The sequence below is a fragment of the Penicillium longicatenatum genome (genome assembly GCF_028827895.1).
Source record: "Penicillium longicatenatum strain IBT 33135 chromosome Unknown contig_2_segment0_segment0, whole genome shotgun sequence".
In the NCBI taxonomy this organism is placed as follows: Eukaryota; Fungi; Ascomycota; class Eurotiomycetes; order Eurotiales; family Aspergillaceae; genus Penicillium; species Penicillium longicatenatum.
The window spans coordinates 2,891,713-2,904,998 of record NW_026643120.1 but is presented as its reverse complement, the minus strand read 5'-3'; the positions used below and the strand labels follow the sequence as shown (position 1 = coordinate 2,904,998).

Below are 13,286 nucleotides of genomic sequence, written 5' to 3'. Positions count from 1 at the left end.
TCCAATCGGAACTTCGATATCTACACAGATTATCATCAGGGCAAGACATACCAATGTATTTATCGACAAGTTCGACACGGATACATGACGCAGTTGGTAGCCAACAGCGCTGTGTCAGTGTTGAATAGAGATCCATTGGCGATTTGTGGTAAAAATAACTCAACTGGACTGTTCCGGTGGGCGACGGAGTCGGTAGGCATTCCAAAACGGGATACGGAGTAGCTATAGCCATTGACAGATCTATCATTGATACTTTGCAGGCTAGCCAGTACTATGTACTTCATAGGGCTCGAGACCATTTCCTCCCGCTGGTAAACCTTCAAATTATATTGGAATGTTCGAGTGTTTCCATCCCTACACAACGAAAACGGTTAGCTCCCTCTTTCGGTTTTTTACCTCGCATATCCGGGCACTTACATTTATGTACAGGGTTTGATTCCAGTTCCACGTGGCATGGTCACAAGCAGTAATAGCAAGTGGAACATTTTGAACTCTAGGAGTGAAACAATGGGCCCCGGTGTAACTTTGGAATTGCGTGAGAAAATCTTCCACCTGGGCAAGGCGGCATCGCCGAGGTCGCACTTACTAGCTCATGATTAGTTATGAGTACGTATTTATGATAAGCAGGAGATTTAGAAAGAGCGGTCAGGGGTGGATATATCAGGTTGCAAATATCAATTAGCTAAAGCGCCACCTTAACCATATCAACACAATAGTAGAGCAAGGACTTCGGGAAGGTAGAAGAGTAAAGGTACATCATAGGTATAGGGCTAGAAGAAACATTAGAGGTTCGAACTAATTGACGCATTCATGGACATGGGAACCTTCCAAAGAAGAAAACAAGCCAGCACCTCTGAGGCTCTAAGCGTTCATGCAGGTTGGAGGCCGGGGCACATCATGTGACTCCAATCACCATAGCTTGATTTCTCCCGAAGTTATGTAGCGGGATCTGCGCTCAAGAAGAGCTACCATTTGAAAGAAGCCCGTGGTTGCAGGGTATAAGGTCCATTTAATCACAGTAAATTTACATATCGAATACCTAGCAAATCATCAGACAACATCAAGGCTTAGTTGATTTTCACAACATATTGTGTGGAGTGCCGGATAATGTTTCGTTGATAAATGTTCATTTGCTTACTTAGCTGCAGATATATATTCAAGCAACGGATGATATCATGCATGACAGGGGGATACTTCTTTATTAGAAAATCACAAGGTCAAAAGAACTTCTGAGCACATCCATGATCATACAGATTTACAAATAGGTATATAAAACCATTAAAAGACAAGATTCTATGGCACGCTGACTCACGGCGCCAATAAATCACGTGACATGAAACCGCGCGGCAGACGCGGCAATTGAAATTAGCGCTGAACCTCATGCGCAGCTGTCAAGCTTCACTTTCCACCTCCGGATTCCTCCCACTGCCTCAATTTACCACAACCCCGGTCGCTGACCCGGCCAATCCTTCAAAATGGTAATTCAACCACCCCTCATCAGCCACACCAAGCCCTCAGAATTCAAACCCACCCAATAATGGGATTTTTGCTAACGATCACCCCTCACCATGAAAATAGGCTCGCAACAGCGAAAAAGCGCAGTCCATGCTGTTCCGCTTCCGAGCGCAACAAGCAGCGGACATGGGAATTATTGATCTCGGCCGAACCCGTCGCCCCAAAGCCATTACAAGCATCGACTCCGTCCCAACCTGCGAGCGCTGGCGTGGCCAGGTTCTCAAAGAAGTTTCCCGCAAAGTATCGCGCATTCAAGAACAGAGTTTGAGCGATTTCCAGATTCGTGATCTAAACGATGAGATCAATAAGCTTATGCGGGAGAAGTGGGCTTGGGAGATGCAGATCCGGAACTTGGGTGGCCCAAACTACATGCGCGGATCGGGTCGCGTGTATGACGATGAAGGAAGGGAAATTCCTGGCGGTGGAAAGGGATATCGATATTTCGGTCGGGCCAGGGAGCTGCCTGGTGTTAAGGAGATGTTTGAGAATGCTGCACGCCGGTCGAAGGGGCCTGCTGAGGAGGAGGGTGCGGGTGCTGGTCGGGGTGGGGATATTGCTACCCGAAAGGTTGATGCCAATTACTTTGGTTATGGACTTGACGAGGAGGATGGGACACTGCTTGCTTATGAGAAGCAGAAGGAGAAGGAGGCCATCGAGCATCTGCGTGGTCAAGGCGATGATGATGCTGAAGATGGTTGGGAGCCGTTACCTGGTGATGCTGGCGACGGGGTCGAGTGGCGACTACCGACACTTGATGAAGTACAAGAGGAGCTAGTTGACCGTCGGCGGAGACGGCTCCTGGACAAGATTTCCTGATCAATCGTGCATGTGTCAAGGGGTTTTTGATTTTTTTGCCTTTTATGTCGGCGTTACGGATCCTTTTACGAAATATTCACATCTCAAGCATTGTCTAGTTTTGCTTTATCTATGCCGACTCGGCGTTGAAAAAATACACATCGTATTCAAATGTCATCTTCAAAGTCTTCTTTCATTATATAGTTACAATAAATTAATCGGATGGGGTATCAGCATTCGACTTGTTTTTTCGATTTACCCTTTCGAATTTCAACGCCTGGGACATGCTCATGTGCTTGGTCTCCTCAGGGTTGCTCAAACGCAATTTTTCTGCGTCTAGATCGTCGAGGATAAATTTCCCGACATCCCCCGATCGCCATTTCGATATGAAATGGAGAGCAGCAGCATCCACATTGGGTATCCCACCCTTCATGAGTAATCCAGTCTGGCGCGCGAATCCCTCAAGTAAAGGAATGACCTCATTTGTGGGCTCAGACCAACGCCGATACGCCTGCGGATCATGCAGGTTGATCTTATACAATAGGTAGTCCACGAGAGTTACGGGCGATATCACAGAATCCTTGACACACCCAACAAGAGCCAACTTAAGCATATTCTCCGCGTCAGGCACGTAGGGCATGAACACACCAGGTGTATCAAGGACATAGGTATGCGACCCACTCTCTCGCTCAATGATCTTGACAGGGCTTGCGATCTTGCGTGTAATTCCAGGCTGGCCACCGGTTTTTAGGGCCTTCGCTTTCCCCACACCATGGTTTCGCAAATGATTGATTAATGTTGATTTACCCACATTGGGCATTCCAACAACCATTATACGGCATCCGGTCAGTTTATCAGGCGCCGAAGCATCTTCGCGAAGATGTCGTATAATGCGGTTGAGATCTGCACGGGAGGATGAGTCGGTGAAGAAAACGGTGCTGGTCGGGTCGAAGCTTCGAACTTTTCTTTCTAACTGTATTGGAGTCAGTTAGCTTGGGACTCTTACGCCTCTGGTTTCTTGGTTTGTGACTCACCGACTGCTGCTCTGCTGAGTGCAGCTTGCCTCCAAGATCTCTCTTTGTGTAGACAATCAGTCGCCGAATCTTGCCCAGAGCTTCTTCAAACATGGGATTGATTGAAGTGACAGGCGCCCGATAATCACGACACTCGACGACGTAGTCAATCAACGAGAGCATGCTCTTCATTTTGGTCAATCCAGCTCGGTGATGTCCCAGGAAATAAGACCTTGGGATGGCCCCATAATGAGGAAAGACCTGGCGTGGTATAAATTGCGACATTGTTTCAAAGGCGAGCAGTGATCAAAATGTAAAAAGGGCCGTCATTTCGACTTGCAACAGCAAGTTCCACGATCACAATCGAGTTGATAATCGCAGCAGGGACAGAAAATTGCCGTTGCATCGGGGCGGAGTACAGGGCGGTGGGCATGCTGGGCGGTAAGTAGGAACTATAACCAAGCTTGATTATGCCGGACCAGCAAGGTTTCATGATAAGATGTTAGAGGTTGGTAGATATTCCATAAGCCAAAAAGGTAGATTGATAGGTTTTAATCGTTCCAGCTGGGTATCCTGTTCTGTATATACATAGCCTCAACTCCAGCAAGTTCCAACGCTCTAAAGTAAACAAAAATTCGGTGACGTGAGGATCATGCCCTCCAGCCTTGCACAAATTCATGCAAACGATCAATCACCACGCCGAATATAGCGTTTACGCTGTCCCCAATCAACTGCTCAAAGTGGCGAATTGCTTCCTCTTCAGACATCTCCAGATGGAAGCGCTCTTTTACCTTGAAGACAGCCTTATCAGGCTCCACGCGAATGTCCGGGATATTAGCATCGACCATCAGACTAAACAGGTTGAGAATGAGATTGGCTGATTTGCGTAAGGTGGTGTACGCAGTAAAGCAGTACTGCTTGAACTGCAAATAATGTGGCGAGGTTGTACCGCCCATGCCCTCTACCATCTCTTTACAGAGTTTCATCATAGGAGCAAAAGGCTTGGGGTCACGACCGAGAATGAAACCAAAGTCAGCGTGGAAGAAGTGGCCGTCTGGGGCGAGAAGCAAGTTCTCCAAGTGCCGGTCACCCACACCAAGAAGATAAGTGATCACACAGTAACCCGCACAGGACTTAATGTATGTGTCCATCGTCTCCTTGCGAACTCCAAGAGGCTCGTTATCATCAGGGTTGTGCTCTTTCAAGTAGGCGAGAATGGACTTGTACTTGGCCGAGGCGGCAGAGAGGGAAGTGGATGGAATAAATTGAACAGCGCCCGCCGTAGAGCTTGTGGCGAGGATCCGGTAAGGCGTAAGCTTTAGATCCAGGTTTTCCTTTTGAAGGAGCCGATCCATCAAAATGATAATCTGAATGACCAATTGGTCTTGACGAAGATCGTCACCCACTTTGAAGAGGAGCGGATACCGGCGACCATCGGTGGTCTTGAATGTGATGAGTAGGGGCGACAATGTCGATTTGAAAACATTGGACTCATCAGGATAACAGCCCACCACAGAAACATCTGGGTCTAGTGGGAGTGGCAATGGGGGGTCGATATTGATAATGTCGTTCTTAGGATCCCGAAGCAGCTTTTTCAGCTTTTCAATCTTTGCAGGACGGGTTTCCCGAGAAAAGCGAATGTCTTTGGCGATTTTCGAGAGCACGGCAACAAGTTCACCTTGTCGCAGGAGAATTTTTCGGTGCTCTGCATTGGATTTCTCGAGTTCACTCATGAAGTAGTATTCAACTCGCGCAAAAAGGCGGCGTTGTGTAGAGAGCGTACCTGGCCCTGCATCATCACACTCAACCATCAAGTACCAATGCAGGTAATTGCCTAGCTTGAAGTTGTTGGCGGCGCGCGTGATCAGGAAATTTGCAAGTGAAGAATCGTGGGCAGCTTCATCAACGTCATTTTCAGAGTTTTCCTCGTATTTCAAGGCTTGCACCAGTTGTAAAAGATAAAGAAGAAGCTCCTCATCATCCGCCTTATGCAACCTCGCGACAGCATAAGAACGCACTGCTGGGTTATCGAATGTAGGTCCCAGAAGTTCCAAAGCATCGTCAACATCGATATCAGTCCACTTGGGAAGGATCTCCACTGCCTGTCGAGCCTCACCGTCGTCACGCCAGTTGACCGATTTTACAAACTTTGTCAACGCTATCTTCTCCCGAGTCAAATAGTATCTGAATTTCCACACAAGATCTTTCTCTTCAGCAGTCAGGTCCTGTGTCGGTTCGTATGAAAGAATAATGTTTAGTTCATCCCGGTTCTTGGGGTTGGGCTTCAGTTCCCGATCCATGAAACCAGTCCGATGGCTACGGATCAAGCGTCGGTGCTTATCCTCACACGGGTTTCCTGTCTGTCCAACTTCAGGGTCATAAATCCTGACTACTCCCGCACCATCTCCACCTTCAATCCCAGGGCCGAATCGGACTTCTGGGACGGGCTTTAGGGCGGAGTTCGGGTGAGCAGGTACAGTTTGAGGGTAGGAAGAAATCGGGGCAGAGGGGTATTGATGATCGGCCCAGACAATCGTATGATCAAATCGGGGAAAGTCCACATAAAGGACAAAGTTTTCGTCATCCAAGTCTTCCTCATCAGAGCTATCATCTTCAGCATCTTGGCTCCTTGGTTTTGTATTCTTGAAGTGGATAGCGCGCTTGCGCGCAGCCTCTTCCGCCTGGAGCTTGAGCTTTTCCAGCTGACGGAAGACCATCTGATCCATCCAGTCGATTCGAGTGATTTCGCCCATTTCATGCTTCTTGATTAGAACTTCGATCCTCTCCAGCTCTGCTTCTTCTGGAGATGGAGCTAGGACACCACGAGCGTTGGGCTTTCGCCGCTTAGGAAGGGGAGCAGATGGCGTCATTGTTGATGAGAAGCCATCTGCAGCTTTGTGACGATACACCTTGCACTTTTGCCGTCCCATCTTCAGTTTGCCCTCGTGATCGAATAATGAGATCGTGGTCCCACCAAAGGGAACGTCGTGGTCTTGAGGCCCATCGCCCGCCAGCGGGGATAAATCCCATACTGTGATTGCCAGTTGAGAGTTGAGCGGGGCATCCTTGATGGACATAGGCATCTGTAGCCATTCGTTCCACGAACGAGTGGTCTTGAAAGCCTTGTACGAAGTCTGGAGTGGTACACCAAGTGGTTTAGAGTCCGACCATAATTGCACGGTAACAAAAAGATCGGAACAAGGGTTCTGGGCGGAACCGAGATACCGCAATTCGGGGTTCTGGAGCAGACGAGAGAACGGGATCTGCTTCTGTTTGCCCTCAAGTGAACCACTGTAGATTGTCAGCTGAGTTATGATCTTGCATGCTGTTTGCTTTCAACCCCTACATTTTGATGCATACTGGCAAGCCCACCTGGGTGGACAGCGCAAAGGTGAATGCCTCCATCTTCGTGGGGCACTCTATAAGGCAATGCAGCTGGGGGTGGACGTAATGGAGCTCTTGCGGGGACTGACTCAGCAATGCTTATCGTCACGTGGGAATATGGAGCTTCACAGGCGGTGCACTGATGTGGAAATATTTGACATCCCTTACGATATGAATCGCCATTTTTGATGAAGATACTTGCAACATTTCATGAGGCATGCAACCCACACAGAGAGTACTACAAGAAGATAGCCTTTTGTTTTTTTTTCTAAAGTGAGAATTGAATCGAAATTAAAAAAGAAAAAAAAACGAATTGCAAGCAGTGAGGTTCGAACTCACGCCTCTCTCGAGACCTGGGATTTTACTCTCGCAAGAGAGTCTTAAATCAGGCGCCTTAGACCACTCGGCCATACTTGCAAAATAACACTAATAGGGCAACAAGGACGGTATATAGAGCTATCATGATTCTCACTTTTTGAGAGTGCCCCACATTACCGCTCAAAATGACTATCCTGTCGCTCTTGCATCGTGAACAATGCGGTCTTTTCGCATGTATTTTCAACAGGATAAAACAGAGGACACGAAGATATAAATAAGAGCATGAATCTACAGGTTGGATTTCCTGGCCATGAGACCAGGCTCGCTGATCACATCAAGTAGTAAATTAGTACACCAAGATATCACAATCACATATCCTATAGAGTCGATCGGAATCCCCACCATCACGGTCACGTGTAGCACGCGACGCGCTCTCGAAAACGGGAAAATCGATGCATCAACTTTACAACAGTTACGGTTGTGTTCGCAACCCAAATCAATCACGACTCGTCTTAATTATAGCACTCCTTCCACAAAGGATAGGGAGTTTGCGTTTTTGGGACCCACTTATTCATTTGCCTTTGAGGCCCTTTGTTCGCGCGCGCATCTATCTTTCACAGAAACCTTTCGAATCATGGCCCACGTTTCTTACTCTCAGCTGGAGGAACCAATTGCCCACAGCCCCAGCCATCCATCACCTACATCCTCCTCAGACAAGGAAAACCCACGACATTCAAACAAAAAAAGCACCGCCCAGATGCCGTCAGCTAGCACATCCAAACGTCGCCGTCTTACAGATCGCACCTCCAATACTCAGTCGCAAATGGACTCGTCACGGCGCAATAATAGCACGAAATACTATGATCCTGATCAAGATCCCGAGGAGCGAAGACGTAATCGAAAGGGGTTTAGAGATTTGCAACACGATGTCCACAGTAGGAACACTCTGTCACTGGTTCATACGAAATGAGGCTATTTTCTAACAAAGCGTCTCAATACAGCTTCACGAGCCGAGTTTATGCGGACAGGCAATGACGGAATCAAGAAGACCCTTGAGAAGGCCAACGAACTGTATGCTGGTGTAAAGCAGACGTCAGACGCCACTCTCGACTCACGCCTGCTCGTTAATGTAGCGGATCTCTCTCACAAAAAGACCGCACAAATTGCGCTCGGGGACAACACTGCCGGTATAGATGTCGACGAATTCGTCTCCAAGTGTATTTCCTATATGCGCCGGGGACCTGAACTCTCGACTCTCACGCCTAACGCGGGAACACGCCGACGTCGCCATGCTGCGACCCAGAGAGACCCGGATGATAGCGACGAGGCGGATGAGGGTGACGCGATGAACTGGGATTGGCTAGGTCGAACCGCCTGTCTTCCTTGCAATTCCCGGCCTACCGTATCTGGATGGCTGCTGGGACCACTCTCCGTTCAAAAAAAGACGCGCCAACTGACGCAGCGCACTCAGACCGAGCGATTCGACCCTACACAGCTCACTAAGCCCAATGAATTGGTGCAAGATGACCTTAGTGGACAAGAGAACGCGAACTTAACAACCATTTGCCAAAATATCAACACTTTGCTAGGCAAAATCCAAATTGAGGGCCAAGAGGCTGTGGACACAAAGCTCAGTGAGATGGAAGACGAACCAAAGGAAGAGACGAAGCAGAAGATGATGGCCGACCATAATGTTGCGGATGATGGCGGAGTTCCTCTTTTCCGCTTCTGTATCAACCCGCATTCATTTGGCCAAAGCGTCGAGAATCTTTTTTATGTCAGCTTCCTGGTCCGAGACGGCAGTGTCGGTGTTAGCTCAGATAGCCGTGAGCTACCAACTCTCCGTGAGTAATTTGTCCTTGTCTATTTCACGTGAGAGAACTGACCATTGAACAGATACTTCCCGCCCGTATCAACCAAGTGACGCCCAAGCTCGGGGCATACAGAAGCGCCAGGCCATTTTCAGCCTCGATTTTGAGACCTGGGAGCAGTTGGTGGATGTATTTAACATCACAGAGTCGATCATTCCCCACCGCAATGAGAGTGCGGATGAGGCTGCGACAACTTGGTACGGTGGCCGCTGATGAGGCTTTGGTGTGACCGTTTTTCTGCGCGACGTTCAATATGATACCCTAGGCTAGTTGGCGTTTTCTTGGAGCTTGATTCTTATTTTGCGAATACATTCCATTTGCCTCGGTGCCTCTTATTTTTTCCAATGAAATCTTTTATGCGAGTTATGCGTAAATCTGGTCGGAGATTAAGGCAGCTTATTGATCGTACGGTGGATTGTGGGGCCTGGACCGGGAGAGCTAGGTAAGCAAGTGATTTCCAATGATCTAACGGTCCTGCGGGGTCTAGGCACGTCATCAAGCTCTTTCCTCGATTGCGCTCTTGCCAGGAAAAGCGTTGTCCCAGTCGTGCCTGCTTAAATTAATTGTGATTTCCTCTCCTTCCAAGATTTCTGTTACTTGACTTCCCAGCTCTCACTATCCTCCCCGAACTCGCTGCCTTATCTTCAGGTACGGGCAACTGAGACATTCAACGCCAGGAGCAGCCCCAGATATACAAATACATAACCCTGCGTGACTCAACGCAATACCACCAAAATGCCGCAGCTTTTCCCGACCGACCCGTCTTCGTCGATGGTCATCCGTGCGGTGACGCCAGAAATCATCACGTTCAGTCTGCCATTCGCGCGGTTCGGAATCGTACGGTTCGGAGCTCGAGGAACTTTAAGTGAGTACCGTCATCTCCCACCCTTGCAGGAAAAAGGAGGGTGCCAGTCCAGGAGATCGTGAGTGGGTCGTGGAAGTTAAAGCTAACCCTCCTTGCGTTCAGTCAAGCTCGCAACTGGCTCCCTCGCCATCTTCTCGCCCGTTAGCCTCACACCCGAAGTCCGTGACACAGTCCAGTCGCAGGGCGGCAACGTCAGGTACATCATCGCGCCGGATCTTGAGCACCACTTGCACCTCACAGCATGGAAGAACGCCTTCCCGGAGGCTCATATCCTTGCACCGCATGGTCTGTGGGAAAAGCGACAGAAAGTCCCTGAGTTTAAGGATACACCTTTCGAGCATGTGTACAAGGACGGATCAGACAAGAAAATTTCGGAGGAATTCAACGCGGAGTTTGACGTTGAATACGTGCAAGGGCATGGATCACGCGAGATTGTTCTGCTCCACAGACCCTCGCGTACTGTCATCGAGGGCGATCTCATTTTCAACTTGCCCGCGACCGAGCAGTACTCGAAGACCAAGGAGGGTGCTAGCGCCAACTTCTTGACCCGGCTGGTTCTTCCCCTCTTGAGTCTACACGAGCCTTCGACAGGACACCGGCGTTTTGCTTGGTATATCTTAGCTAACAACAGAGCTTCGTTCACAGCATCCATGCAGCGGATTGCTCGGTGGGACTTTGACCGGCTCATTCCATGCCATGGGGACGTGGTCGAGAAAGGTGCCAAGGGGGTGTTTCAGGATGTCATGGCTTGGTTCCTGAAGGATGATCGCAAGCATGTCTAAGACGACTGCGTGAATGATGTAACATTACTTCCTTTTTGTCTTGTTCCTCTATATTGTTTGAGTTGGAGCGTCTGGTGTGGCGGGGCGTCGGATGTCCCTTGAGGTTGCCTCTTCTTCATATATCATTAATGCTACCTCGGAACCCCAAGAGAGATAGTAATCAAGAACCATATCATTGAAAGAATTGTGTCGATAAGGGAGAAGCGTTCAGGTACGGGCAACAATTTTTCTATTCCCCGGTAAATGGGGACCGCCTGGCCCAAGGACATGTGACTGTTCTATCTATGGATCACATCTGTAGAGCCGATCGGGGCTCCACTTGCAGGTGGAGGAGCTGCATGTGTCAGAGTTGGGTATTTGGCAGACTCGCCTGGAACTTTCTGGGCATACGAAGAGTTGTCACCTGGCCATGTACGTCCAAGGGCACTTCATCTTCCCCACGTCATAGGGCTGAGAACAAATAGCGTCATGTGTGTAGCTCAAAGCAAGGCAAGGGTTGTACGACCTTACAGGTACTCTCATAAACATACGATTGCTCAGTATCTCTTTTCGGTCATGATGAAGCAATACAGAGTGGAAGGTACCTGGACATCACTCCACGAGCATGCGTCATCCGGTAGGAGTTTGTTTTGCAGGCCCACGGACAATGATCGCCATTGTGGAACCACGCAACCCAAAATGACGAAAAGCAAAGCCCGCTACTATTGGCAAATAGTCAAACGATCGACAGTCACGACCACGGAACAATGATACGAGACATGCACCTATGCACCTATCGGTTCCGTCGATACGAGAACATGCCTGATATTTGAGCTGCAAACGTGAAGGGCGTTGTGGATGGCAGTGGACGAGGGAGAGATTTGGTGCGTTAGTACTTTGTCCACATGCGCAGGGGAGTCTGCAACAAATACCGCGGAAAGCCAACACATCGAAACGCGAAACTAGAATAGCGAGACTCAAAATAGAGAAAAAACAGGGATGGACCTTATTGCCCATCAACATGACAACTATGCCCTACGTAGCTTTTTGTTTTCTCGCCCCAGAACCTGAGCTAGGCACCAGTTACATGCGACCGGGGTCCCTAGCTCCAGGGATCCTGACAGGGTGGAGCGCCCACTAGACTCCTTACTCCGATCGGGGAAGAGGATAGGTCACAGACTGCATCAGCGGCGGTCGGAGTGCAAACGCCGTGGACATAGGTTGGGCCACGAAGGACTTCGAAAAGTCAGTCCAATCAAGACAAAACAACGAGTCTGCAGCCAACCTGGGAAATGATCGGATGTTTTTGACTCTTGCATGGTCTGTGGGTCTCAGCTGTATACAGATGAAGCTATGATGTGAGCGACTTTTGTTCTTTTTGTTTCTATTTTCCAATTTTATGATCAATAATGTTTTTCCCGGTTGATCGACCCTTGCTTTCTGATGTTGTTACTCGGAATTAGCTTTCGTGTGACTCTGTCCCCCCATACCTTATATACCTCGTCGATCCCCAGCATCGTGAATTCCTCAACCAGCCCCGGCTCAGCCAAGCTTTCCAAACTTTGATCAACTTCTTCAGCCTTCTCAACTCGATACAAATCACGTAGATCACAGCCCACCATGCCTGTCATCTCGCGCCTGTTCTCTATCCCACTTCGCATTGCGGAAATCGCCTTTGCAGCGGTTGTGGTGGGTATTATTGGGCATTATCTTGCCTCTTTTGACTCGATTGATCCTTGGCCTCAGGCGCGATGGATCTATACTGAAGTCATCGGTGGGCTGTCTCTACTACTGGCGTTGATTTGGCTGATCCCATTCTCTTCGGGATTCTTCTCTTGGCCTCGTACGTTTTTCTAGCTGTGCTCTTGATCATCCATACATGTGCTGACGATTCTGACAGTCGACGTTCTCATTTCCTTTGCCTGGTTCGCCGCTTTCGGTATCTTGGTTGACGCAATTCACCACTTGCCCTGTGGCAGCATCTGGTCATGGCACTTCCGCGGTGATTCTGTTTGCGCTCGTTGGAAGGCTGCTGAGGCTTTCAGCTTCTTGTCTGCAATTGTTTGGCTTGTCTCTGCTCTTGTGGTAAGTGAAGGCCTGAAGGTGCTTTACTCTATACGATTCTAACATACTTGGCAGGGCATCTGGTTCACCTTCCGTAAGCGCGACACTGCTGCCGAAGCCACCACGTACGTGATTCCCTACCATCGCCGACAATTCCGAGCGCCAGCAAGCGTGTACCGAAAATCGTGGATGTTATGCTAATTTGCCATAGTACCCGTCGTCGCTGGGGCCGCTCGCGCAAAGTTGAAGCAGCCGGCACAGCATAGAGGGCTTCCTACCGCGGAGGAGTCCCACGAGCTTGTGAATCCAACCCAACCATTCTTCCTGGGTGGAATAATTGCTGGATGTGCCTTGTGACTCATGACTCCGCGCCTGCCTCAAAACAGTGGTGAATCTCGGTCGTTTCATGATTATCTATTGCTTTCTTGTCGCATTCTCCCGCTCCTCATGACAACGGGGCAAACGAATTACGACTTATTGATACCCTTGGTGGACTCATGACATTGTGCTTTTGGTGTTTAGTGACAGTCACTCGTTTAATGAATTTAATTGATGCAGAACACTTTTCGCTGCATTGTGCATTTCCAATCTCCCAGCTCTGATTCTGCCCCTGCCGAGCCGCAAACCTTAAGTATGGTCCTCGAACCCTGCAGATGTTCGTATCGACAACGAAAGGTCGCAATTTTGGCGTGGCCCTTGA

General features: G+C 49.0%; 6 protein-coding genes across 6 annotated transcripts; 4 read left to right on the top strand and 2 right to left on the bottom strand.

Moving 5' to 3' along the window:
* Nucleotides 1-1,475: 1,475 nt before the first annotated feature.
* Nucleotides 1,476-2,331, top strand: N7484_003611 (pre-mRNA-splicing factor ISY1; the record flags this gene model as incomplete). The annotated part of the gene is made up of 2 exons (XM_057114031.1): nucleotides 1,476-1,478; nucleotides 1,579-2,331. The coding sequence occupies 2 exons, from the start codon at nucleotides 1,476-1,478 to the stop codon at nucleotides 2,329-2,331; spliced, it is 756 nt and encodes a 251-aa protein (XP_056974171.1).
* A 193-nt stretch (nucleotides 2,332-2,524) lies between these two features.
* On the bottom strand, nucleotides 2,525-3,608 carry N7484_003610 (putative GTPase MTG1; the record flags this gene model as incomplete). The annotated part of the gene is made up of 2 exons (XM_057114030.1): nucleotides 2,525-3,283; nucleotides 3,345-3,608. The coding sequence occupies 2 exons, from the start codon at nucleotides 3,606-3,608 to the stop codon at nucleotides 2,525-2,527; spliced, it is 1,023 nt and encodes a 340-aa protein (XP_056974170.1).
* Nucleotides 3,609-3,973: 365 nt separating this feature from the next.
* On the bottom strand, nucleotides 3,974-6,728 carry N7484_003609 (phosphatidylinositol 3-kinase VPS34; the record flags this gene model as incomplete). The annotated part of the gene is made up of 2 exons (XM_057114029.1): nucleotides 3,974-6,614; nucleotides 6,670-6,728. The coding sequence occupies 2 exons, from the start codon at nucleotides 6,726-6,728 to the stop codon at nucleotides 3,974-3,976; spliced, it is 2,700 nt and encodes an 899-aa protein (XP_056974169.1).
* A 931-nt stretch (nucleotides 6,729-7,659) lies between these two features.
* N7484_003608 (uncharacterized protein) lies at nucleotides 7,660-9,109 on the top strand (the record flags this gene model as incomplete). The annotated part of the gene is made up of 3 exons (XM_057114028.1): nucleotides 7,660-7,960; nucleotides 8,027-8,869; nucleotides 8,922-9,109. 3 exons carry the CDS (start codon nucleotides 7,660-7,662, stop codon nucleotides 9,107-9,109), a joined length of 1,332 nt encoding a protein of 443 aa, XP_056974168.1.
* Nucleotides 9,110-9,631: 522 nt separating this feature from the next.
* Nucleotides 9,632-10,543, top strand: N7484_003607 (uncharacterized protein; the record flags this gene model as incomplete). Its single annotated transcript, XM_057114027.1, has 2 exons — nucleotides 9,632-9,761; nucleotides 9,864-10,543. The coding sequence occupies 2 exons, from the start codon at nucleotides 9,632-9,634 to the stop codon at nucleotides 10,541-10,543; spliced, it is 810 nt and encodes a 269-aa protein (XP_056974167.1).
* A 1,599-nt stretch (nucleotides 10,544-12,142) lies between these two features.
* N7484_003606 (MARVEL domain-containing protein) lies at nucleotides 12,143-12,852 on the top strand (the record flags this gene model as incomplete). Its single annotated transcript, XM_057114026.1, has 4 exons — nucleotides 12,143-12,365; nucleotides 12,423-12,607; nucleotides 12,662-12,711; nucleotides 12,798-12,852. 4 exons carry the CDS (start codon nucleotides 12,143-12,145, stop codon nucleotides 12,850-12,852), a joined length of 513 nt encoding a protein of 170 aa, XP_056974166.1.
* Between the last annotated feature and the right edge of the window lie 434 nt (nucleotides 12,853-13,286).